This window comes from Rhagoletis pomonella, unplaced genomic scaffold (assembly GCF_013731165.1).
Source record: "Rhagoletis pomonella isolate Grant_MI unplaced genomic scaffold, Rhpom_1.0 Rhpom_scaffold_00611, whole genome shotgun sequence".
Taxonomy (NCBI): domain Eukaryota; kingdom Metazoa; phylum Arthropoda; class Insecta; order Diptera; family Tephritidae; genus Rhagoletis; species Rhagoletis pomonella.
This window is the reverse complement of record NW_023459165.1, coordinates 42,969-68,230: the sequence shown is the minus strand read 5'-3', so window position 1 is coordinate 68,230 and position 25,262 is coordinate 42,969. Positions and strand designations below refer to the sequence as shown.

Sequence of the window (25,262 nt, the reverse complement as noted above, 5' to 3'; positions counted from 1 at the left end):
AACACATTTGAGAGAGTAACTGAGCAACTGTTCCTAGTCAGAAGTTACAGGATTTAGTCCGGAGTTTCTTTTCCTGTAAGTTCATGAAAAGTGTCAAACGATCAGCTGATTTGCATGTGCAAGCAAAAACTAACAGCGGTGAAAGCAAAGTACCTTATATTTGTAAAAAAATGGAAGTAAACAACGAAATGTTTGAATATGTATAGATTTTAATAATTATTTAATGATATTTCAGCTAAATCAGTGTTATACAAATGACATGTAAACAAACCGACTGACGTTTTTACAGGAAATAGTGCTTTTTGCGTTCCTATGCACTTCTGCATCTGTTCTCCTTTTACTCTCATTTGAGAGAGTAAAATTGTAGTTTGACAGTTCCACAGGTTTTAGTCCGAAGTTCAAAGGAACAGACTAAATACAAGGTTAGATAATTATTGACAGCCGCGGTTTGACACTCCCTTACAAAAGGTTGCATTTATGAAGGACAGATAAAAAGGAAGAATGCAATCCCTTGTTGCGAAAATGGTAGTAGAAAAGTATGCAAAGTAGGCAATTAGTAGTGAAATTCATTTTGCAAATTCTAATGTATTTGCAGGAAATCTGGCAGTTTACACGAAATATTGAACGAAATATTAATACATCTACGTGAATTACGTAGTTTATGTGCTATTTAGCTGTATAAAAAATGCAAAAGGACTCAAAATTAAAATAAAACTACTATGAGATTTATGTAAACATCCAATTTAAAAACAATTTGGGTTTTCATCAGTTAAATGTGCTTCATATGCATATACAAATAAACATATTGCACAAAAGCTTATACTTCTATTTCACAGCAAAGCTACACTTTTTCCAAGTAAATTTGCAAAGAAACAACACTCTGCCACTGCTAAGGGAGCGGTGCGAGAGAGACAACTGTCAGTTTTCGAACCTTCGTTATACATGTTTTAGAGGATACCTCCCTTAACATCCTGACCAAGTTTCAAATGTTAATTCCACCTGGTTTTCTTAAAACACAAGCTGCGGCTGAATACTAAAGTCCACCCAAAAGCGGTCCACGGACACTGCCTTGAGGCACCCCAGAAGTAGCAACAAACGGAGCAGACCTGCAGTTTTCAATTTCAACATGAACATGAAATATGGAACACATATATATATACATAACTAACCAATTTAAGAAAACTGAATGAGTACCAAAGTTTCTTATTTTATGAAACAAAATTGAATATGATACCTTATCAAACGCGTCGGAAAAATCTGCATAGATGCAATCTACTTTTGAATATTTGTCTGCACAAAATAAACACAATTGGGCGATGGTAATAAATGGCAAGAAAATATGGCGTATTGACATGCCAATGAGAATAGATGACATTAATTCGATAATTTCGATAACTACGATATGCTAAATTATTGGGTGTGTATAATAACAAATAGTCAGTAATAGTTTGGACTGCAACCTGCAAAGTTTTCCACGACAGCCGGGTCTACGTAATAGGAAAGACCCAGATTTATATCTGGCCAAGGACCGTCACTCCAGCAACACTCCCCAAAAGACTCTTGTAGAATTTGTATACTGTTACAACAACAATGCCTATCGACGCCGCCCGCTTTCCTGGCCTCAGGCTTGTAGAGTCCGAGGACAAATACGGCCCATGACGAGACCCCGGGAGGATGAGGTACTGCTGCTGCAACAACAACAACAACCTATTTTTGCAACAGACACATATGCCCGTTCCATTATTTCGTGATGATTCGAACGTAACTCGAAAGGAAATTTCATTTTGAGATCGCGGCATTCGATAGTGCATGATTCGCTCATTTAAATTGTATTGTGGAGAAAACAGTCGCCATTTTGTTTGATCGATTCGAAACGAGTAATCACTCGATCACGATTGCCGCGATTCGGGCCCAGATTTTGAAATCATCGTACAGTTCCATAAGTAAAAGCACTATCAGATGTTTGCCAAAAAATGCCTCCAGCTGGGATTACCTGTTTTTGGCATTTGCTATTTTCGGAACAAGTAAAGAATACCCGTTTCGCTAGAAAAAAAAAAACTAAAAATAGGGGCCGATAGAGCTTTTTGTGCTGATTATAACGATACTTAAATTTACTTGCGGAAATTAAACCTAAGCGTGATACCGAAGGTCAAAGATCAAAATTTGATTTTTGAAAAACCGAAATATTTCAAAAACGAGTGAAGCGTTTGTAAAAGTTAATATGCAGTTTCAAGGAAAATTAATACACCTTTCTTTTGGTGTGCATGCCTTGTACCTTACGTTTAAAATTTCTGATAAAAATTGGTTTTTATAAAAAATATATGAAAAAATTCCCTTCAAAATGATTTTTCTTCAAAAGTAGCCTTATGAATGCACTGTTATAGTACTTTTGGTGTAAAGAAAATTTATATTTATAACCCTCACTAAGCAGAATTCTTCTTTCTGTGTTGCCGAAGAATAGGGGCTGAAAACCATTTTGCGAAGGCGGCTGAGCTTAGGAATTATACCCCTCACTAAGTAGAATTCTCTTTTCTGTATTGCCGAAGAAGAGGGTCTCAACGCCTTTTGCAGAGAACAAATTTTTACGTAGGCGGCCTTCGGCCGCGCTTAGGGATTATAACCCTCACTAAGTAGAATTTTCCTTTCTCTGTTGCCGAAGAAGAAGGGCTGAACATCGTTTTTAGGGAACACCTTTCTGCGTAGGCGGCCTACGGCCGCGTTTAGGGATTACAACCCTCACTAAGTAGAATTCTCCTTTCTGTGTTGCCGAAGAAGAAGGGCTGAACACCTTTTGTAGGGGACACCTTTCCACACAAATGACCGCAAATTTGTTAAAATAAATTATAAAGTAATGATGTAACAAAATCGCCGGAATTGGTCAGTCGAGGTAACGTAAAAAGCAAAATATATAGTAAAAGGCAAAGATAAAGTAGTCATATGATACATCACACAAAAGAAAAATCAAATAAATTTTTTTGGGAAAAAATCCATAAACACAAATTTTTTTTGCGTATATTTTTATTGTCTCTTTTTTCCACAAATATCATACACAAATTCACAAAATATGTATACCAAACGAAATATGTTACGCGGTGCTTAATTTTTCAAACAGTTAATTGGATTCGAAGATATTAACAGTTTTCGAAATCCAAAATTTCATCTTTTACCCTAAATATCTTCCACAACTTTTATTCCCGCAATATTAGACCCCATTCCTCGTTTTTCTCTATCGAAACGGTGGGTATTCTTTACTTATGCCCTATTTTCTTTTACAATTTCTTCCATTGCTATTACAATTTATTCTGAATGCACCAATACGCTTACCGAATTTCAGTGGGTTGGCACAGCTCTGATGCTAAAAAAAAAAATAAATAAAAAACTCTACGTATTTGCTTACATTTATTAGCGGCTAATGTATTTACCAATGCGCATATAATACAGTAGGTATTATTACGTTTTTAAATTTAATAGAAAATTGCACATATTTAAATCCTATGAGTTAGAATTATTTCCAATATAATGTAAATGAATTCCATGAATTTCATCAGTAGATTTATTTGTCTGAGAAGAAAATAACATTTAACACTCTTTTGTTTTATTTAGAACCATAATTAAAATATCAGCTTTTAGTTTATCTTGTTCCGTTCCTGGCAATTTTGCAAGATATGTATCCAGTAACCCGAAGAAATCACTGTTGTTGGTTTTCTCCCTTTCCTTTATACGCCCTTTAATGTATTCATTTAAAGTTCCAACCAAAGAATCGAATTTCGCCTGTGCGTTCGGGGCATGAGCACTTGGTTTTGAACGTTCTGCTCTTCGATATGACTGACTAATTAGTGGCTCATTTATTGGCGGTTCTATCAAAGCTTCAACTAAAAATGTTTTCGCTGCGGTTGGACTCTCAGTTACATCTTGTTCTTCAAACATATAATCTATGTCATCATCGCAAGGTCTCTTTAGTGATGAATTACATGGTTCTTCCTCGGATGCAAAACTGTCGTTATTATAAAAGTTTTCATCCTGTGACTCTTCTTTTAGAGTTCTCGTTGTGTCACGAGATTTTGCTGAAGAGTTAGATGAATAATTTTTCCTGATTGTTCTATTGAAATGAAATTAACTTAAAATATATATAAAACTACAATACATTCAATAAAAACATACATGCAATCCTGTAAAAAGTTCAAATCTTCCATATGCCTCCAATCACTGCTAGCATCGGTTTTAATTTCTCTAACATATCGGTCACGCAGAGATTTCCACCGGTTTTGGCATCTTTCGACTAAACGGCAGGAAAATATATATTTTTACTGAAATTGCTGGGAAATCATCGGATATTTGTAGAATGCTTTTGTAGGTGGGAGCGGAGGGGGAGGTGGTGTGGCACAGTCCAAACTCTAATAAGTAGTCATCCTTCCTGCAGTTGTAGTAGCGGCTACCAAACCCCGCTCGAGTCGGCTCATCCGTCAACGTTGTGTTGTTGTTGTAGCGGATACAACAACCCCGCCCAGATTGGTTAATATCTCAGTCGTTGTCGTCAAGTTCCACTAACGGCAGCCCTAAAAAGCGTGCAGCCTGGATAGGGTCGGTCCACATGGGGACTAAGGCGTTAGGGTTGTCGGGTTTTCCGGGAATACGAAGAGATGTTTCGAGTCATAGGGTGTATCTCCGCATGCCCGACACTCATTTGGTATATCTGCGTTTAGTCTTCTCAGGTATGAGTTTAACCTGCTGCAGTAGACAGCGAAGTTTGGCTATTGTGGTTCTAGTCTTCCGAGGTAGATGAAGCTCCGCCTCGTCAATGTCCGGTGGTTGTGCGCCTAGAACGGCATTCGCAGGTCTGGAGTCTACATAACTCGAGACTGACACCCTGTGAATGCCGTTCAGGGACTGCCGATAAGCTGACGGGTCCAGAGGTTGGTTAATGAACCTCTGGACTTCGTCCGTCAGTTCGTAGAGATGCCTCCTGACGTACCTGGGCGAGCGCTCTTCTGCTTGCAGAGCATTTTATTGTTCTCCTCGATCGGGAGCAATTTCACCTCGTCGTGTAGGTGGTGTTCAGGCGACATCAGAAGGCATCCAGTCGCTATCCGGAGTGCGGTATTTTGCGTAATCTAGAGCTTCATCCCCTGCGTCCTACTAGTCCCCGGCGACCACACTGGTGCTGCGTAATTTAAAACCGGCCGGCATATTGCCTTGTATGTTGCCAGCAACGTTCCTTAGTCTTTGCCCCAAGCACTGCCGGCTGGCGACTTGAGGACCTTGTTGCGGCTCTACACTTTGTTGACAATAGCGGTTGCGTGCGCAGAGACCAGACTGTCGAAGCTTACTCCGATTATTTTGGTGTTATTCACCGCCGGAATTGGTGTATCATCGACGTGAATTCCCAGTGGTAGCCTGACCTCCTTCGTCCAGGTGGTGAACAAGGTCGCAGAGGATTTCGTAGGGGAGAGGGTTAGGCTCCTTGCAGTGAAGAAGCGAGAAAGCTCGGAGAGATACCCGTTTACTTTCGAACACAAGTCATCAATTCCATTCCCAGTCGCCATGATCGAGCAATCGTCGGAGTAAGAGACAATCGAGACTCCCTCTGATGGTTGAGGGAGCTTTGAAATATAAAAGTTAAACAGTAGCGGGGAAAGGACACATATTACCGACGAGTGTCGACCAAATCGCGGAGGTAACCGTTTACTTTCGAGATCAAGTCATCAATTCCATTCCCATACGCCATTATGGAGAAGTCCTACAGGGGGCAAGGGGAGTGCATATTTCCAACAGAATTTATTAATAAATTAGTGGTCGGAAATTTAAAGTTTAATCCTTTGGCTACACGCGTATAAGATTTTCGGAATCGTATCGCACATTTGGCAACAACCCAAAATCACTGTGTACAATTAACCGAACCGTGCCCAAATTACTTACTTGTTTCTCCAGTTTCCATAGCTACACTTCGCCAACATCTTTTAGTGATTTCCGGAGACTTTTCTGATTGCCTGCTGCTTCTATCATATAAGCAAGGATATTGCCGAACCGCCTTAATCAAATCATCTTCAAACATGTTAGCTAGCTGCAAATGTCGAGTGTGTGTATATTCGTAAACAAATTTAAAATTATCCAAAAAGTTTACCACAAAAATTTATGTTCTCTTTTAGCATAAACAAAACTTTTTAGCTTCTGGTGCCTATATCGGAAAAAGTCGATGCATCGAACATATCGATGTTTTGCTTGAAAGCTTCGAAAATTTTACACTCGATTATGTGTCATTGTGCATATTTAACTGGCCTTCTTCACGTGCTGGAAAATCTCCAAGGCGAATTTATACAAGGTGGTGTTGGCAGAACAAAAACAAAACTTACAATCGTGCTGTTCAGGATCATGATTCAATAATAAATTTAAAGGTTAGATGGGTACTCTTTATGAATTTGTACAAAGATTTTGGGTTGCTGTGCCCAAACGCGTGAATCGAATCAAAAACCTTTTACACATTTGTAGACAACAGTTCACGCTTTATTACAAAAATAAAATTTACTATAACTGTGCACTAATTTATTAATAATATCTGCGTTCGATAACAAAATTAGCCAACACCAGCCAACAATCAAAATCAAGAGAGTAAGCGAAAATTCTCTCCCAAAGCGATGAAAAAGCAAAAAAGTTAACGAACAGGAAATTAGCCATTACTTGCAAAAACCGGAAGAAGAAGACACACCAGCTGACTTTGTTTATGTTTTATTTGTAAACAAACTGAAATTCATGTTGCCTCCATAGAGAAAAAGGTTCGCCCGGAACATTTCTAGAAGTAAAAACTAGTTGGCGCTATCATAAAGTCACATAGCAGGCAGCTAAAAAGCATATAAATACCAAAACTCGGAAAATTCAATTTTGTTTGTTTACAGAAATTGCAACCATATGTTTTGTGATCATATGTTTTCGTGTTGGATAATTTTTGCTGACTAAAATTTTGCCAGTACAAAATGAACGCTTCTCTTGCAACAAAATGAACGCTTGCTCTCTCAATTTCTGTGTGTTAGATAATTTTTTGTCGTTATCGAACGCCATCCAGTAAAAATTTGAAAAAACTATTACAAATTTTTGACTTGTCGAACGCACCTTATGTCGGTTGGAAATATGGTATTTTTTGTAAGTTTCCGAGCTGAACTGTCACCACGTAATATCTCTGCAAAAGTAGTTCAGCCCCTCTTCTTTAGCAAAACAGAAAGGAGAATTCTGCTTAGTGAGGGTTATAATCCCTAAGCGCGGCCGAAGGCCGCCTACGCAGAAGTGTTCTCTGCAAAAGGTGTTCAGCCCCTTTTCTTCGGCAAAACAGAAAGGAGAATTCTACTTAGTGAGGGTTATAATCCCTAAGCGCGGCCGAAGGCCGACTACGCAGAAAGGTGCTCTCTGCAAAAGGTGTTCAGCCCCTCTTCTTGGACAACAGAGAAAGGAGTAGTGAGGGTTATAATCGTTTTGGAAAAAATCCAAATTTCCGCTGTTTTCAAACAGCTCCCTATGGGTCTTCAGGCGAGGGAGGGGTGTGAGGGGTGACTTTTCATAAAGCGGCGTCCATCCTCTTTCGTTTAGGAGGGTTGGGGAGCCACGCCTCCTCCCCCTCCGCCCCCACCCCTAAATCGTTGTACAAATAGCTAAAGATTTCCCGGTTAGATAATTATTGACAGCCGCGGTTTGACACTCCTTTACAAAAGGTTGCGTTTACGAAGGACGGAGAAAGTGGAGGAATTAAATCGCTTGATGCGAAAATGGTAGCAGAAAAGTTTGCAAAGTAGGCAGTTATGGCGTTACTTTTTATCGAAAAAAATTTCACCTTCTTATCTATATGGCAACATTAACAGAGTGCAACATTTTAGGGCAAGAGTACGCCATATGCCCTGCGCAGGGCTGAATAAATGCAACATTATTTCGAGAAAAGGAAACCATATTAGTAGTCAAATTCTTATGTATTTGCAGGAAATTTTGGCATTTTAAACGAAATATGGAACGAAATATTAAGGCTTAAAATTAAAATAAAACTATTATGATTTCTATGATAACATCGAATTTAAAAAGCAATTTATGTTTTCATCAATTAAATGTGCTTTATATGCATCTACAAATAAACATATGGTACAAAAACCTACCCTTCTATTTCAAATGTAGGGCCCTATTATTGTTCGCGAGTCGAATTAAAAATTAGTCGAATAGCCCGATTTCATATTATTGTTCGCAGTTTGCCTGCTGCTCGCCCGTGACATTCGCGTCTTAGGTCGAACATTCAAATTTTGAAATTACGAAATACCATTCGACTAGACAACGTTCGCCTTAGTTTTCAAAAACTGGCGAAGGAAATTTGTGCGTGATAATAAATAAAATAAAATCTAAAAATATAAAAAATATGTTGCAAATTGAAAATAAAAGGTACATACATGCATATATTAATAAAAAAGGGTAATTTGTGCAAATATATATGTAAATAATTTTGACAATATTTAAGCAGCATGAAGAAAACGAATACGCGGCAATTTGAAAAAATGGTGCAAATGATGCGGGAGCATCCAAATGTAGCTCGACAGAAGGTTGACTCTCTTCTAGGCTTAGAAAGAGCAGCGAATTCTGAAGGCGTAAGTCATGGTGCCAGCAACAGTACCAGTGCTCCACTTGTTTCAGAAAATTGTACTGAAGAGGGAAATCTTCAAAGCGAGGTTGAAGCTACCCCTCGCAGGAGAGTGCGTTCGTCCATAGTAAATGCGGATGTAAGGGAAAACGATCTAATTGAGATGCTGAAGCAGCAGACGCTTAATCAGGAGGAGTTACTAAAAGTGGTAAGAGGCCTGGATGAAAAAATGCACGACATTGGAAGATATGCGCGGAAAACTTTTGAAATTTTGAAACAAAAAGAAGCTCGTGAGGAGAGGGAACACTACGAACGGATCCAGCTGCAAAAGCAAAAACTCGATATAAAGCTCCGGGAGCTTGAGTTGAAAGAACTAAAGTATAAAAAGCATTTATAAAAAAATTGTACTGTTCAAGCAAGGTTTTAAAAGAAAGTTTAGATTCTTGATTACAAGTGAGATACAAATTTTTTGGAGCAGGTCACCCATTCGGACACAAAAGTCCGAAATAATTGGGCAAATAACCAAACCGTTTATTACATTCTAACAACACTCATATATTTGTAAATATGAACGATAAAATAAAAGACTGCCAGATGTTCCTTCCGAAGCAAAATAATCACTTGGTTTTATTTGTGCACTATTTATATAAGTGAAATATAATTTTCTTTTCACGCATTCACTCAATGTAAAAAAAAAATCAAATTTTTATCTCCAATTATTCTCTACTTCATCTCCACTATTCATGGCTAACGTGACGTCATCGCCCGAAGGGATGCGCAATCTGTATTCTATTTCGAAAACAACCAGTGTAAAGCATCATAAAACTTAGAGAAAGAAAAATTTCAATAAAGATCGAAATTGTCCAGATGTAATGCAGTCTAAATTACAAATGTACTTATCTTCACCTCTAATACTGACTAAAAGTGATACCATTGAAATATGGCAAGAGTTGAAACAATTCTTTAAAAAAGAAAAGTTTAAATAACAACCGAACTTGTCCAGATATGATGCAGTCTGAATTACAAATGCACTTATCTTCAAGTAATAAATAGGAGTGGTTAGTGAAAAACTGTCAGTGTATTGAAAATAGCCCCGTGACTTTTTCATATAAATGGAAATTTCGTCGTTGATGTCATCTGCATGACTAAGTGATCATTAATGACATTCAAGCGGCAGTATCTTGCAATGGACTTTTTATAAGTGACCGCTGCAAGACATTGTCTGTTATAAGTCTTTGATAGGAGTATACCTGTATGACATTTTCACCAGTGTCATTGTCAGCTATATGTCGTTTAGGATTCACAGCAGGTGCGACGATGTCACTAAATCCTCATTAATCCTGATACGCAGTTCAATGCGATGGTGATCGTGAGCTTTTTTATTTTAACCAATATCTTCGTTATTACTCAAATTTTCCTATAGTTGAGACATGAAAAGATAGAGAATTAAAATATTTTTCACAATTATAGAATAAAACCTAATTTAAAATGCATAATATGCCTTTTAGACGGCAAGTTTTGATAGCTGTGTGTAAGCGTCCATAAAAATACAAATGGAATTCTTTGCCTTTGCGAATGTTCACGCTCCCGCTCTCATTCAACTGTATATCAAGCTGTAGTGACGATGTCACCGGTGACCATTTTCGCTACTGCGAGAAAGGGCAAAATTGAATGTGTAACGTCCTGGTTACACAGTTCAAACATAGAATTCAAATCCATGAACCAATTAGAACAGATCTGACCGCTTGAGAAGCAGCCATTTGTAATAGCAATTGAGAAAAAAGTGTGTGACGTTCGTAATTTTAAAGTTTGCTATTTCTGTTTTGCTTCTTTGTTTATGTGTATTTTGTCGGTAGTTTATTTCAGTGAGTTTTAAGTGATTTTTTGTGTAAAAGTAATTGAAATAAAGTGTGCGGTGATTGGATGCAAAAACACGTACAAAAATAATAAATTGGTAAGCACAAACATGTGAACAACATTGCTTGCATTTTTTCTTTATGCTTCGTCTTCATATTCTTTGTTTACTTTTCACAGAAAATAACATGGCGCCGAAATTACAAACGTCAGCCAGAAAATTACTTTTTTTTCTTTGCTTCATCTTGTAAGATCTTGTGTAGTTGGATCATGATTCAAATCTGCTCGAGGGTGTAATAACCGGCCGTCTTCACATGCTTGAAAATCTCGCTTGCGTTCTGCTTTTTTCTCTCGCAAGCGAGATAGTTTTGTTGACTGGCCATTTGACAGCATACTTTTTCATTTGTAAAATGTCGTTAACCAAGAAGGTTCAAGCTTTGCAGGCTCTTAAAAGTTTGAGAAAATTAGAAAATCTGCATAAAGAGATGTATACTATTTTCAAATGAAAAATGGCTGCCTATAAATTTGTATTTGCCTCCAAAATAAACGATGTTGCTACTCTGAAAAATTCTGCGAAATGAGAACACATCTGTCAAAAAACAAAAATGACAGTTGAAAGCGAGCGAGAGCTCGCATACCGCTCGGTATGCGAGAAAAAGCATGCTTCGTCCTTTTTGCGTTCTACACGTGCGGTTTCTCGCATGCGTCGTCACGCGACGAGATTTTCCAGCACCTGAAGACGGCCGGTATGAAGTAAAGGGACGACTGCGCATGCGTCTGTGCCGTCGACGTTTCCCATTTAAAGAACCAAAAACTTGCTTCCAAGTACTTCAATCATGTAAATCAGGTGATACGAGTATTTGATTTTTGATATCTACTCAGTACTCGGTTCAAAAGTATCGATACCAAAACTACTTGGTGTCGATGGGAAAGTATCGACTATGTACTCGTATTTACTCGTATCATTTCATTCCTAGCCGTTAGCGCAAAATTGGTATTTAGTGGTTTATCAAAAATTATAAATTTCATAATAAACAAACAATGTCATCCGAAGAAGGTATTTTACATATTTTCCATGTGGATTACTTGATAATTAACTTTAAATATATTTATTTAGAATTTTTGCGGTGGCTCAATCGCAGTGAAAAGTCATTCATTGAAAACTTTAGATTTGGCTTGAAAGCGTGGAACTCTGCGGAATTCACACTTTCTATTAAATACCAGCTAATTTTGAGTTGGCTGGCTTCTAAAGCTGCAAAACTGCCAGCCGAACAAATACCCCACGATGAGTTTGATGAGTTGTTGCAAATGCGTGCACAGCCGGGATTGATAGATCGAGTTACTAAAAAGGAATTCGCAGAAATGATGCTGGATTTAGCTAAAAAGTGTTTGCAAAATAGCGCACAACAAATCACATGCATTTGGCCAAAACTTTTGTATCGATTATGCGAATTTGAAGTCTTGCAGGATCTGTATCGCACAGATTATGACATACATGCGCGTGTTTATTCATCATTACTCCATGGTTATGAGTTGTATTTAAAACAGTTTACATCGAATCAAAAGGGTTTAATTTCTGCAACAACGAGGGTTATGAACAACGCCAAGGAAAGCGAATTCTTTGCCAGCACCGTTGGTAATTTGAGAGATCACGTTAAAAGAACTGGCAATACAAAACGTTACGATCACTCCTACAGATCGTTTATATTACAACCGCTGGTGCGAGTAATCTTGTTGCTGCGAACACATTCACTTTGCTTCTTCGATGAACTATTACAATTAGAACGCTTGCTTACAGATCACTTACCAGATGAAAAATTCGTCGAACGTATTACAATCCTACCGTTGCCGGTCCGACTTGTAACATTAGAATGTGGGATTGTTAATAGACGTGGCGTGGAAAGTTTTCTACAAAATTTAATACAACATGTTTTCAAAGAACTGCATACAGAAGTCGCGAAACAAAATACCACTAAAATCTCACTAATGCTAACTGCAGCTGCTTATACTTTGGAAATTTTTCGGAAATATGATATTAATTTAAATTTCAAAATGGATTTAGGAAATCAAACACCGACTATGACGTATTTGGGCGAGCAACTTTTAACGTGCATTCAACAATGCAAACAAACGCACTTGCGAGAAGTTCTTATGTTATTGTGTGCTGCCTTGCGTCTCAACCCACTGATTTTGGAACAGGATATATTCCAGGTACTGTAAAAATTTGTGAGCATATGAATAGGTTTCTTTTAAGAAACAGGTATTAAACTCAATACTTTAATAGATAACAACCTGGATGATCGTAGCCGAAAAGAACGACACCGAAGATCATATTCTATTTAGCGAATATCTTGTAGCTCTAATGGATATGTTTCGTCGATTAAGTCGTGCTGAAAAACTAGTATTTAACTTGCTTAAAAGTCTAAAAGAGTGGTTAAATAAATTTGAAATATTATCAACCCGTAAAACGCCGAGGAATTTGAAGCGTAAATCGGGAGAAGGTGTAGAAACGCCTGCCAAGAAGCCTAAACCTTTCATTGCAACGTCGAACGATGAAAGTACTTATCTGCACATTATTTTCAAAGAGTTTTACAATATAGAACCTAGATCCACTATCAACAGCACAAACATTTGTGAAGGCAATTTTCCTTATCTACGAGCAGCATGGCCAACAGAGAGTGTTGGTGTTGCTTTTTCCAAATTGATTACCGGTCTCGTTTCGAAGCCCGCACTGGTTATTTGGCGATCACTACTGTACTCTCTAAAAGAATTACTTGAAAAATTGCTTAATCAGCCAGATGCAATGCGTGAAGAGAATAACCTCTTCCTCTTGGATCTTCACTCTGCTCTCCTTTGTCAGTACTTTTCTGGTTGTCGTCTGGTTGAGCAGTGTGATAAATTTTCAAACGAAGTTGATGAACAGATTCGAGTTACCGAAAGAGTGCTCGCACAATACGGACGTCTTTTGCTTTCTCAGGGGCATAATAGTCGTACAACTTGCGCATTTCTTGAATGTGCCTTTTACGTAACAAATTTTGAATTATTACTTTACTATTATCGTCCAGATGGATTCGAAAGTGATCTATTACTACGTTCAGAAGGCATACACGCTTTTTTAAATCCAGAGGAGTGGACATCATTACAGGAACGAGTGCAGAGTTTTGGTAAATCGCAGTGCAAATTTCTTTTCAATCGGTTGATGCTACAACGCGCGCAAGCACAATCACTCGTCCAAGCGTCGTCGAATATTAAGTCGGTTGATCTACAAAAGTCATTGCTGACAAGTCTGGCTGATGGTCAATTGCCGGGTGAACTTGCGCGGCTGCTTCAACAAGTACCCAGCACAAAGTGGTTTGTCAGTCACTTGAAAGAGAAACAAAAGGATAGCATTTTGCAGCAGCTACTGGATGCACCTACAGCAATTAAGGCAATTGCAGAAGACCTAGCATTATTGGAAACACTGGCAGTAGCGTTGGGGGCACGTTTGTCCCAAATATTCGGAGCAGCTGCCAAGGGTTCTATCTTGGCTACTTTGAATTGCAGTTTCGATACATTAAACGCGTATATACATGCTGATCAAAATATGGCAGATAAGGAACTACTGAAACTGATTGCGATTGTTGATGGGCACGCTGCGGGTGATTGCAAGCTGAGTCAACAACCCGATGTTGAAGAAATACAAAAAATTATTAGCCTATGCCGACAATTGCCGTTGGGACATCTACGTAAACAAAGTAAAATTTTTGTATTCACATTGTTTTTGGCATTCTACAGCGATTTAAATAGATTGAATTCAACAGACTTCGAAAAGATTGCAGAAGAAGTGTTTGAGATCATGATAGGTACAAAAGCATTTAAGAGTTGATAATTTGAAACGTATTTATTTGCAGCTTGTTCGACTTCGCAATAAAAAATTTATACCTAGCTGCAAAATAATACTTTAAGGCCCGTTTTCTCATGTAAGCTGTAATTTTAAAGTTAAAGGTTACTTCGGAAAACGGCCCTAAATGTCTTTAGTTTTCAAAATTGTGACATCATTTTAAATAAAACATCATTTCACAGATTTTCTGCACTTCGGTCAACATGTACCAATATTTAAATATTTCGCTTTAACAACAATCTTCAAAATTTTACCTGTTTCTGGCGCATGGCAGTTCTATGAATATGTGTTTCACACTATTAAATGCGAGGAAAAGGGCAGCGAACAATTTCTCACTTCCTACGCTAGCAACTTAGAATCTACGCAGAGTTCTGATACTAAACTTAGCGATGATCAGCGCCGACTTTTATTGATCGCCATAGAAACACTTACAGCACTTGGTGGCCCTGCCGCTAAACGCATGCGTAAACATTTTGAACGTATGCTGGCTATATACTCCAATTACATAACAGCATACTTTAGCAATCACGCCGAAAAAGTCAACACGGACACCTCAGTTGATAGTCATGCAAAAAAATATAAGAGATTTGTGGAAAAAACCTTGGCCGGTTTCGCGCCATTTGCAAATGCTTTACTTACAAACGCGTCTGCTGATAATGCCAAAGGCGAAAATAAGTCTGGGGTTATTGTGAATGATAACTTCAGACGCATTTGTAAAATATATATTGGACATTCGGTAAAACATATTTGGCATTTTATATTTTTGATATTTGGCTTAAGCAATATTAATTTTTTCCCCAGATGGACTATCGTAATCCACATGCCATACGTCTGCTGCAAGTGGCACTAAATCATCGGCAGTTGCTACACTTGGATCAGGACGAGATAGAATTTGTGCTCAGTCATTACTGGGAGCAATTGAATGCAGATTTAAACGCATCCAACCTTATTGAAGCGAATGCCTTAAAGACAACTGAGATGACTGTAAAGATGATCATTGGTAACAAGACAAATGAAGATCTGCTCTTAACACTGCACAGTCTAGCCAAGAATTTGGATGACTTGAAAGAGTTTAGAAATATATTACGCTGTCTTGAGTTGGTAGCAAAATGTTCATTTAGTACTATAAAGGGCGCTGTGAGTTTTAAATCCTTTGTCAATTCAACCAATGACTTACTTGTTTTACCAATGTTTGCTAGATTTTCAACGAAAAATTTAAATCTATTACTTGCAACATCATATTGAGGCTCGTAAAGGATGAGAAACAGCAATTTGTGGACAAGGAACAAGTATTCGCAATACTGGCAGCGCAGCAGTCGTTAGTCGAGAACAAAATGGTATAAAGGGCTAAAAATTTATATTTTATGACTGAAATGCAGATTGTTGAAAGATGTATTTCTTTTGATATACATAAAACCTTAAACAATCGTAATATTTATGTAATATTTATGTACACTTGTGTAATTTTTTTAATTCTGTTCTTCGACCTCGGGCTGAAAAAAACCAAAAATACCTCTTCCAAGGTTTTTTAGATACTTATGAATCCATCCTAGCTACTAAAAATCTCCATAACTACTTCCAGATACCCATTTCTATGGATACTATAGATGACATACTTGCCTTTTTAATGGATATCAATATTAAACGGTTCGCACTCTCTGAAAATAATTTGAGCACTTTTAAGCGATTGCATTGGTCAATGACAGATTTGGTTGGCGGTCTCATACGACAAAGACATGTACTTCTTATGGACAGAGTGCCACAATTTACGCATATTTTCAAAGATCTCATACAATCGATTGTATGGTATAAGAGTGATCGGCAAAAGGATGCAGCGTTATCGTCAACCGAGCTGGAGGATTTGGCAGAGCTGGCGATGAAAGTGGAGGCTTTAATGCATTTGATCGCTGCCCACAGTGTGCATGTCAAGCGTGTGGCGCCTTTTGTTCTCACATTTGTCATTGGTTTAATGGTGGCCAATAAACGAGCGACAACTTTATATCCGAAGGTAAGTTGAAACTTACATGCTATGCTTGGTGAATAAAATTTAAATATTCTTATTTATTTTCTTTGAATAAGATCAAAACTCATATTGATAACGTTTGTTACGATTTAATTGGAATTTGCGATCATCGTGTTGGACGTTTTATCTTGCGATGTTCTAATGAAGCCGCTCGACAAGTATATGAATTGTACGTTAAAGATCATAAAAAGTACCACAAATTCAAGGGCAAAGTGTGAATTCGTATTATACCTGTGCATATGTACATTTATTATTCTTAAAATGTAAGTCCAATATCTTGTAACCTCTTTGTTCCACAACATACATACATATGTATATACATTTGTATTAATAGGTGTGTAATTTAAATAAGAATTATCATTGTCGCCTTAAGAGTATAAACCTGCTAACTGAAGACAAAAAGATTATAATATTCTTTTTTTGTTGCTTATAAATCAATCTCAAGATGTATATAAAACAAGTAATTTTTAAGCAAAAAACAAAACCGACTTTAATTCTCATATAAAAATTGAAAGATTACACAGGTTTACAAAAAAAAAGTGTATGCATATTAAACCAAACCTATGGCCCCTATTATGAGCACAGTATATACAGTAATAAACCTTTTTGAGTACTCCTCGGGGGTAAAATCTGATCAGGGTTGATAATGCGAAGGAGCATGCATTTTGTTCATTCAGAGTTGTATACAAAATTACTGTGGTATGAAAGGGAGCAACAACCGTACTATGGCAAAATGGCACAAGTCATGACTGTGTAATAATGACCGAATTTAATTGCAAAAGTGTAAAAATATTGCAAATTATTGTCTATTATTATAGATACTAGTACAGATTATCATAGTTCAGTGTATAACTTGTTATATTACACCGTACATGATAATGAACTGTTAAATGCTGAAAACGCTTATAACTTGTAGATGAACTGTATGGGCGGATGCGCTGGCAGGCATTGGGGTCTGTATAACTATACAAACCTTGTTTTTTTTTAATAAAGACTTAAATATATTCGGAAATTTAGAATTTTGTTTGATAAATTCACAAAATTTACGTTTTTCATAAAAATATAATCTCATAATGGACTTCTTTTTTAATTTTAAACTTACATTTAAGAAAACTCCATTCAGTGCTATAATTACGATTTGAGTTTTCCAGTTTATAAAACGCAAGCGTTAATTATGTACTTAACTATTGATATTATTCTTCATTAAGCATGAATATCAGCATACATTAAAGATTAATATTATACTTAACCTACATCACAGTATATACAGTACCTTTTCTCAGTTTTTCACCAATTGGTCCCCGAGGAGTACTTTTGGGTTGTGTGTGCCGTTTTCGTTTTGCGCGCACGGCAACTCTTACTGTGGGGAATTTCGCCTCATGATTAGAAAAGTTCATTTCGGGGATAAAATATACATAATTATGTGTTATTTATGAACAAACGATTCGTCAGAGGATGAGGGCTTAAAAAACTGGCCAGGAGCAGAAAACGTGAGAGTTTAAGTGCAGTCTTTCGAATATATTTTCGCATACAATATATTTAAGAAATTTTGTGATCCAAATCAATTTAAAATATATTAAACTATAAACAGCCCCATGATTTTGTTTTCAGAGATCGTGCCAACAGCGTATAGGGATTTTCTTTCATATGTAAAACCAGACTTTCGAGCTTGTGTTTACTATTCACGGCGTTAGAACTGCTTGAAATTAATACAAATTGTTTGAAATTAAATTTTAAAATTTAAATTTTTTAATTTAATTTTTTAAATTTTAAATTTTTAAAATTTTCTAACATTTCGCTACATCAACGAAAGCAAAATTCTGTTCGACAGAAAATTCGATACTCAACGAAAATTTCGACACGCTTGCATAGCTCATAATACGAATTTCACTTTCGATCTTCGATAGCCAGCGAAGATCGAAAATCGAAGCAACTCATAATAGAGGCCAAGGTTTTACATTCGCTGAGCCCGAGTCCGTTAACCTTCATAATGTCAGCTTCGAGGTCATTTGAAGGTCAAACAGGACATAAAATTTATTCAATAAAAATTTAAAAAAAAAAATGTTTTTGTTGTCACAGAAACCGGGTATGGAGGTCCCTTGATTCCTCAAGGTCATCTGGAGGTCATGCCAAGGTCATTCCAAGGTCAAATTCCGATGAATTTTATTGAATTTTCAGGTTTATTCAATGAATTTTTCCCTATTTGAACTTCAAATGGCCCCGAACCTGACGTGATGGAGGCTAACGGACCTCAGATTCGCATTCAGCATGTCGAATAACATAGAGATATATAGGTTTGGTTTAATATGCATAAGCTTTTTTTTTTGTAAACCTGTGTTATCATAAACTTCTTCATGCATCGCTGATATGCAAAAAGGCATAACTAAAGAAAATTCAAAACTCACTTTTTGATTTATATTATGGATTTCATCGAATTACAACTCCCCCCATCATTTATTAGTCACGGCTTTTTCAATTTTCGGTAACTATATATACACCCCTATTCTGCAACTGTTTCGTATTCGGATTTTGCTACGAATCGTAGAAATATATGCTGCAATCCGAATCGTTTTTTCGAACTTTCGAAATTCGTAACAATGGCATGCCTAAAAACGAACGAGTTAGCTTTTTTGCGTAATTTTGTACGAAAACAATTGTGTGTCGCAGGCGAAATAAAAGATGAAAATCGACAACTACAACAACAACAACATGAAAATCGATGAGTGTTTGCAGAAAATATTGGTGCTGTTCATTTAAACAGATAAATTGGCCTTTCGCATATACGTATATTTTTATCCACTGCTTTATATAAACGAGCAAACACCCCTATTCTGCAACTCTTTCGTATTCGGATTTTGCTACGAATCGTAGAAATAGTATGCTGCAATCCGAATCGGATTTTCGAAATTCGTAACAATGGCATGCCTAAAAACGAACGAGTAAGCTTTTCTGCGTAATTTTGTACAAGAATGATAGAATGATCGTTCTCAATCGTGAATTTTGTACGAAAACAATTCTGTGTCGGAGGCGAAATAAAAGATGTAAATCGATGTGTGTTTACAAGAAATATTGGTATTGCTCATTTAAACAGATAAATTTGCCTTTCGCATATACGTATATTTTTATCCACTGCTTTATATAAACGAGCAAAACAAAATCTTTGTTGCCCCTTATCAAGAAACTTGGGTCTGGTTTAGTTATTTGTACAATGATTTTCGGTTGTTGTGTCCAAACGCATAACCCGAATCCAAAAACTTTAACATACACGTGTAATCAAAGGATTCACATTTTATTTAAGATAAATGTTTCAAATTTACTACCACTAGCTTATTAATCAACTCGGTTTGCAATATGCACTTGTTTGCAAATTTCGATATGGGTTCTGCGCAAAAATACTATGGACGGCGTAGCTGGAGTGATATGCACAAGAAATGTTGTATACCTTTGACATGCGGAAGCCCCTGTTCCCCGCAACACAGAGAGGAGAATTCTACTTAGTAAGGGTTATAGAAGCAAGCGCAAGAGGCGGTGGACCTAACAAAGTGCATGTTTTCAATGGCTTGGAAGAAGCTGTTATTGCATTAACTGGATTGAGAACCAGAGCTTCAGGCATAGGAGGAGTTCTGGCTTGTGGTTCAACAATTCAACCAGAAGCTGACATAGATGCGCCCATGGTTACTATAGCCGACAGCTCTGCATACCTTTGTGATTCCATTGCCATAGCGTCCGATTGCTCTGCTGCTATAATTGCATATACATACATCAGAATCATTAACCAAATTTACAATAAACAAGCACATGATGGGTGTTTTTTCAATTCCTTGTTTTCCTTCATTCAGCTATTTTCGATAAACAACTGATAGCTGGCAATGCTGCACATGTTTCCGCAAGGGTTGCAGATGTGGATTTTTCGTTTTTCGTAGCGTTGCTACGTATTACGAATTACGAAAATTCCGGTTCTAGACTAAGGGGGGGCAATTATTATTTTTTTAAGTTGCCAACCAGTAAACCTTGCTCGCCACTGAATTCAATAGAAAAGGTATTTCGGTCAAATGGCGTGCACTATATGATTCAAAGCCGTGTTTGAGGAAGATTAAAAGTTGCCAATACATCATTGTTGATAACCAGGGCCGAGGAAATTAAGCAAGAAAATAGCGTTTAGACAAACACTAAAACAACGTGTCAAGTTAGCACTACACTTTTTGAAATTGAAAAAGTTAACTACGGCATTAATTGTAGTGTTTTTTTTTTGTAAATTTGTTGTGGAACGAAAAAATTTGTAGCTCCCGTTTTTACGAAAAAATAGTAGGTAGTGTTAACTTGACACCATATACTTTGACGTTGTGAGGACTAAATGTTCGACAAGAAATTAAGCCCACACAACCAACCATAACGTAAACCAGCAATACATCAAGAAATGAACCACAGCAACACAAGTCACCCAACAAACTACAGCAACACAAGTCATAGCAACACCCGACAACCTCTTCGTTGCCATGACAACGCAACATCACTCAGCAACATGTAGCTGTGCGACCACGCAACACCAAGCACACAGCAAGAATGATAGAATACAAGATTGCGCCGATCAGAGAGGATTTTTGAGAATAACTTTTGTGTGACGTCACACTGGTGCAATTGCGAGAGAGAAATGCCAAAACGTGAGCAAGAATGGAAGAAGAAGAAAAAATGATGCAAAGGAAAACGTAAACAAGTTGCACCAGTGTGACGTCATGCAAACAACGATTCTGTCAAATTCGTTAAGAGAAAAATAGCGGTACCGAGATCGGCGCAACCTTTGTATTCTCTCAATCGTGAGCACACAGCCTATTAAACATAGAACACAGCCGCTCAACAGTCAGTCAGGACGGAGCTGTGGTCGCGTTTGAACGGCTACGACTGAATGGAACGATTGCTTGTGCGTCCACAAGACACACCACTCAGTAGTAGGGAGCCGTAAGTACGAGTAAGGAGCTAAATAACTACGACCGAACGGGGGGATTGCTTGTGCGTCGTTGATCACACCACAAGACATCACCGCTCGGAAGTAGGGAGCACCAAACCGGCTTTGATCACCGCAGCCTACCATGAAGTCGCGTACGGACGACATCCGCTCGTCCGCCATCAACAGAACGACGTCAGCAGGGCCAACAAGAGCGCCACTTACCGCCGTCAGCCGAGTGACGCCAACAAGAGCGCTACCTACCGCCGCCAGCCGAGCGCCATCAAGGCCGCTGGTCTCCAACGCCACCAGAGCGCCACACACAGACACGACAGAGCGCTACTCTCCGACATTGCGAGAGCGCCACATACCGGCGTCCCCAGAGCGCTACCCACCGACTGTGTTATAGCGCCTCTCCCCGGCGCGACCAGAGCGCAACTCACATTGCAAAAGCGCTATATACCGACGCGGCCAGAGCACCACTTACCGACGTTAGTAGCGCGCCACTCAGCGGCGCCAGCAGAGCGTTTCCCATCAGAACTGAAGCCACGCCACTACAGACTAACGGGCCCATAACGGAACAAGAAGCCGTTACCCAGCCACTGCAAGTGACGCCACCGAATTTTTGCAGTTGTTATTTGTTATATGTTCTTTATAGAAGTTAAGGAAGTTTAAATAATAAAGTAAAGTAAAGTTTAAATAATAAAGAGCTCCGAAACTACAAACTTATTGTAACGAACCCTGGACACGGCGAGTATACCCCAGCATTGTAGAAGAAGCGTCGGGGTTACCAAAACGCTTCGTTACAACGTATAAACTGAATGGGATAGAGTACGTTCACGTATGTCATAATCCGAAAAATGTGTTTTTACGTGACGAGTAATACGATATCGTATGTGACGATTCGAGCCCAGCTTATACGACGGACGGTATCACGTAATTTTCTTTGGTATGGTTTTCGATCCGTGAACGGATGTTACGATTCGAGCCCTGCTTATACTGCCTGACGTATGTATGTTAGACTCCATCACCAAAAAAAGTTGCGGTTTTTCCGCCGGCATTACAAAATTTATTACATTTTAAGACGTTCACCAAAATATTTGGGAAAAATATTAAGATTTAAGTGAGCTGGACCGATTTGAAAATACCTCCAAAAATGAAGTTTTTTATGAATAAAAGTAGTTTCGTAAAGAACTTTTTGAAAAAAGTCCCCTCAGATGACAAAACAGATTAAGCTTAAAAAATCTGCATAAAAATATTTAAAAATCTTTTCAACGGAATCGTAAGAATGAGATTTATGATGCTGTTTTTTTACTTCTTTCAAAGTTTGATTTACGAAAAACTTGAATAACTGGGCTAAAACTATTCTGATTCAGACTTATGGGATCTCAGTAGAAAGGTATTTTCACACTGTTTTTATTTCTGTCAAAAAAAAATCATTCGTGTCCAAATTTTATTTTTTCAAATACCAACACATCTTAATTCATCTTTGAATGACGTTCGTTCATCCTACCTTTCTCTTTCATCCTTTGAATGAGTTTATTAGCAAAGAAATAAAAAGCGTGAGAAAATACATTTCCACCGACAGCTCTTAAGTCTAAATCAGAAGAGTTTAGGCTCAGTTATTCAAGTTTTTCTTATACCAAACTTTGAAAAAAGTTAAAAAACAGCATAAAAAATCTTCATACGATTTTTTAAATTTTTTTTTAATATTTTTATGCAAATTTTTTAAGCTTAACCCGTTTTGTCATTTGAGGGGATTTTTTCAAAAAAATTTTTAAGAATCTATTTTTTGGAGGTATTTTGAAATTGGTCCAGCTCACTTAAATCTCAATATTTTTTCGAAATATTTTGGTGGACGTCTTAAAATATAATAGATTTTATAATTCCAATGGAAGAATAGTACCGATTTTTTTTTTGTATGGGGAGTGATGCAGTCTTATGTATGTATGACTATGTATGTATGTTGGTAAGGCGTTCCTTTTATTAAAAAAAATATATATATGTTTTTTACAAAATAAAAAATCTAAGACCTATTATTTTTGAGACGTAAAACTTAATTTTAATGTTCGGCTCCGGTATTCGGGCGAATATTGAATAGTACCTAGTATTCGGCTTCGGTTTCGGCTAAAATTCCAGCTTTGGTCAGACACTAGTAAATATGCCCGCAAAACAGCAAAATTTAGTGTACAGTTTATGTTTTTTATTCAGTTTATTTTAAGGATTGAAAAATTACAATGGACAATCAAGTGTTGCTTGATATTCTCAAATACTAGAGATCTGTGCTGGTCGTTTTAATTTTTTTAAATATTCGTTATTCTTTATTTGAGATAAATTGTTTTTAATCTTTTCAAGAACACCAATGCCTTCCCGTAGAGACAAACCATTGGTATAAAATTTTTGTTTCCATGCAGGAATGTAATTAAAGTTACGGGTTAATAAAAAAATTTTGTAAAATTTTCGACGAATAAGAGAACGCCAAAAAAATGGTCAAGAAAAATGTATTGAGCCAAATTTTCTTAAGCAGTACGAAGCTCTTAAGAAATTTGCTACGCTTTCTACTATGGTTTGCTAAAGTTTGTTTGTGAAGAGTACACGGTACTCTTGTTTTCAACAGAAATATATGCCACTTCCATTTCGGAAGAAAAAGTGAGACGGCAAGCTGTAAAATATCAGATGTCAAAACTCCATACACCAAATGCCTGCAGGTTCTGCAATTCACTTCCGAGTGAATTTCAACCCCTGCCAATTTGAATTCAAAGCGCATTTGATTGAAATTCACTCGGAGGTGAGTTGCAGAACCTGCATGATAATCTATGTATATATATTCGTGTTCGAATGGAATCGACAAGGAACTTTTTGATGAGACTTAATAAGAATATTGACTTGCTAGTATCGGAACTATTTCTGTATGTTTATTTGCCAAAAGTTCTATAACGGTTCGGCGCCAGTGAGTCATTCGCAATTATATGCTGCGAATGCCGCATTATACTAAAGCCAGCCTTTCGACAGAAGCTACAGTTCCATACGAACACAGATATAATACGCGAAGGGATTTTTTGTCTAGGACAAAATATCTGCACCGTTCGCTTGATTTTCACAAATATGGTGTCAAATTCGATATCGTATTACTCGTCACGTAAAAACACACTTTTCGGATTATGACATACGTGAAGGTACTCTTTGTCACATTCAGGGCTCGAATCGTAACATCCGTTCATGGATCGAAAACGATACGAAAGAAAATTACGTGATACGTCAGGCAGTATAAACAAAATGGGACAAAGAGTACGTTCACGTATGTCATAATCCGAAAAATGTGTTTTTACGTGACGAGTAGTACGATATCGTATGTGACGATTCGAGCCCAGCTTATACAGCCTGACGTCTCACGTAAATTTCTTTCGTATGATTTTCGATCCGTGAACGGATGTTACGATTTCCACCTGTAGAACAATTGAATTCACATTATTTAATAATCAATGCCATCATATCCGCACCGTTCGTTCAATTGTCCAAAATGCGGTGTCAAATTAAATGGCTTGGTTGGACTGCAGATTTGCCAACTTTAAAAATTATATTCTAATTATCTAAAAAAAAATCAAAAATATATTTAGGAGGGTTGCCACGTATTTTACAAGCTGCATTCAAATTATTTAATAGGTTAAATGAAATTTTAAAGGATGGATATCAATCGAAAGGGGCTTGAAAATTGAGCTTTGTAGAAGTTTACTCGGAAATAAATTGTATAACCTCCCTGTCTATTTCTGAAATATGAAAGGTCAAAATAAAGACCTTGGCCTGTAGATGTTCGATAAGATTTTATTTTTTGAAATAAGAAACTTTTTTATCGGTACTGGGTGATCTAAAATTTGATAATATTAAAAACCGACTATGAGAAACGGTTGCACAAATTAAGAAGAAATATGACACTCGTATCGCTTAAACCCTGAATAACATT

General features: G+C 37.3%; 2 protein-coding genes across 2 annotated transcripts; one reads left to right on the top strand and one right to left on the bottom strand.

Annotated features, from left to right (window-relative positions):
* Positions 1-3,386: 3,386 nt before the first annotated feature.
* Positions 3,387-6,163, bottom strand: LOC118751231 (transcription factor Adf-1-like). The gene is made up of 4 exons (XM_036486006.1): positions 6,122-6,163; positions 5,917-6,061; positions 4,162-4,279; positions 3,387-4,099 (listed from the first exon to the last, which is right to left on the bottom strand). Exons 2-4 carry the CDS (start codon positions 6,050-6,052, stop codon positions 3,580-3,582), a joined length of 774 nt encoding a protein of 257 aa, XP_036341899.1. The 5' UTR covers positions 6,053-6,061; positions 6,122-6,163; the 3' UTR covers positions 3,387-3,579.
* A 5,220-nt stretch (positions 6,164-11,383) lies between these two features.
* LOC118751230 lies at positions 11,384-16,683 on the top strand. The gene is made up of 8 exons (XM_036486005.1): positions 11,384-11,513; positions 11,574-12,667; positions 12,741-14,298; positions 14,519-15,072; positions 15,138-15,473; positions 15,536-15,673; positions 15,919-16,344; positions 16,416-16,683. Exons 1-8 carry the CDS (start codon positions 11,498-11,500, stop codon positions 16,575-16,577), a joined length of 4,284 nt encoding a protein of 1,427 aa, XP_036341898.1. The 5' UTR covers positions 11,384-11,497; the 3' UTR covers positions 16,578-16,683.
* The last annotated feature ends 8,579 nt before the right edge of the window (positions 16,684-25,262 follow it).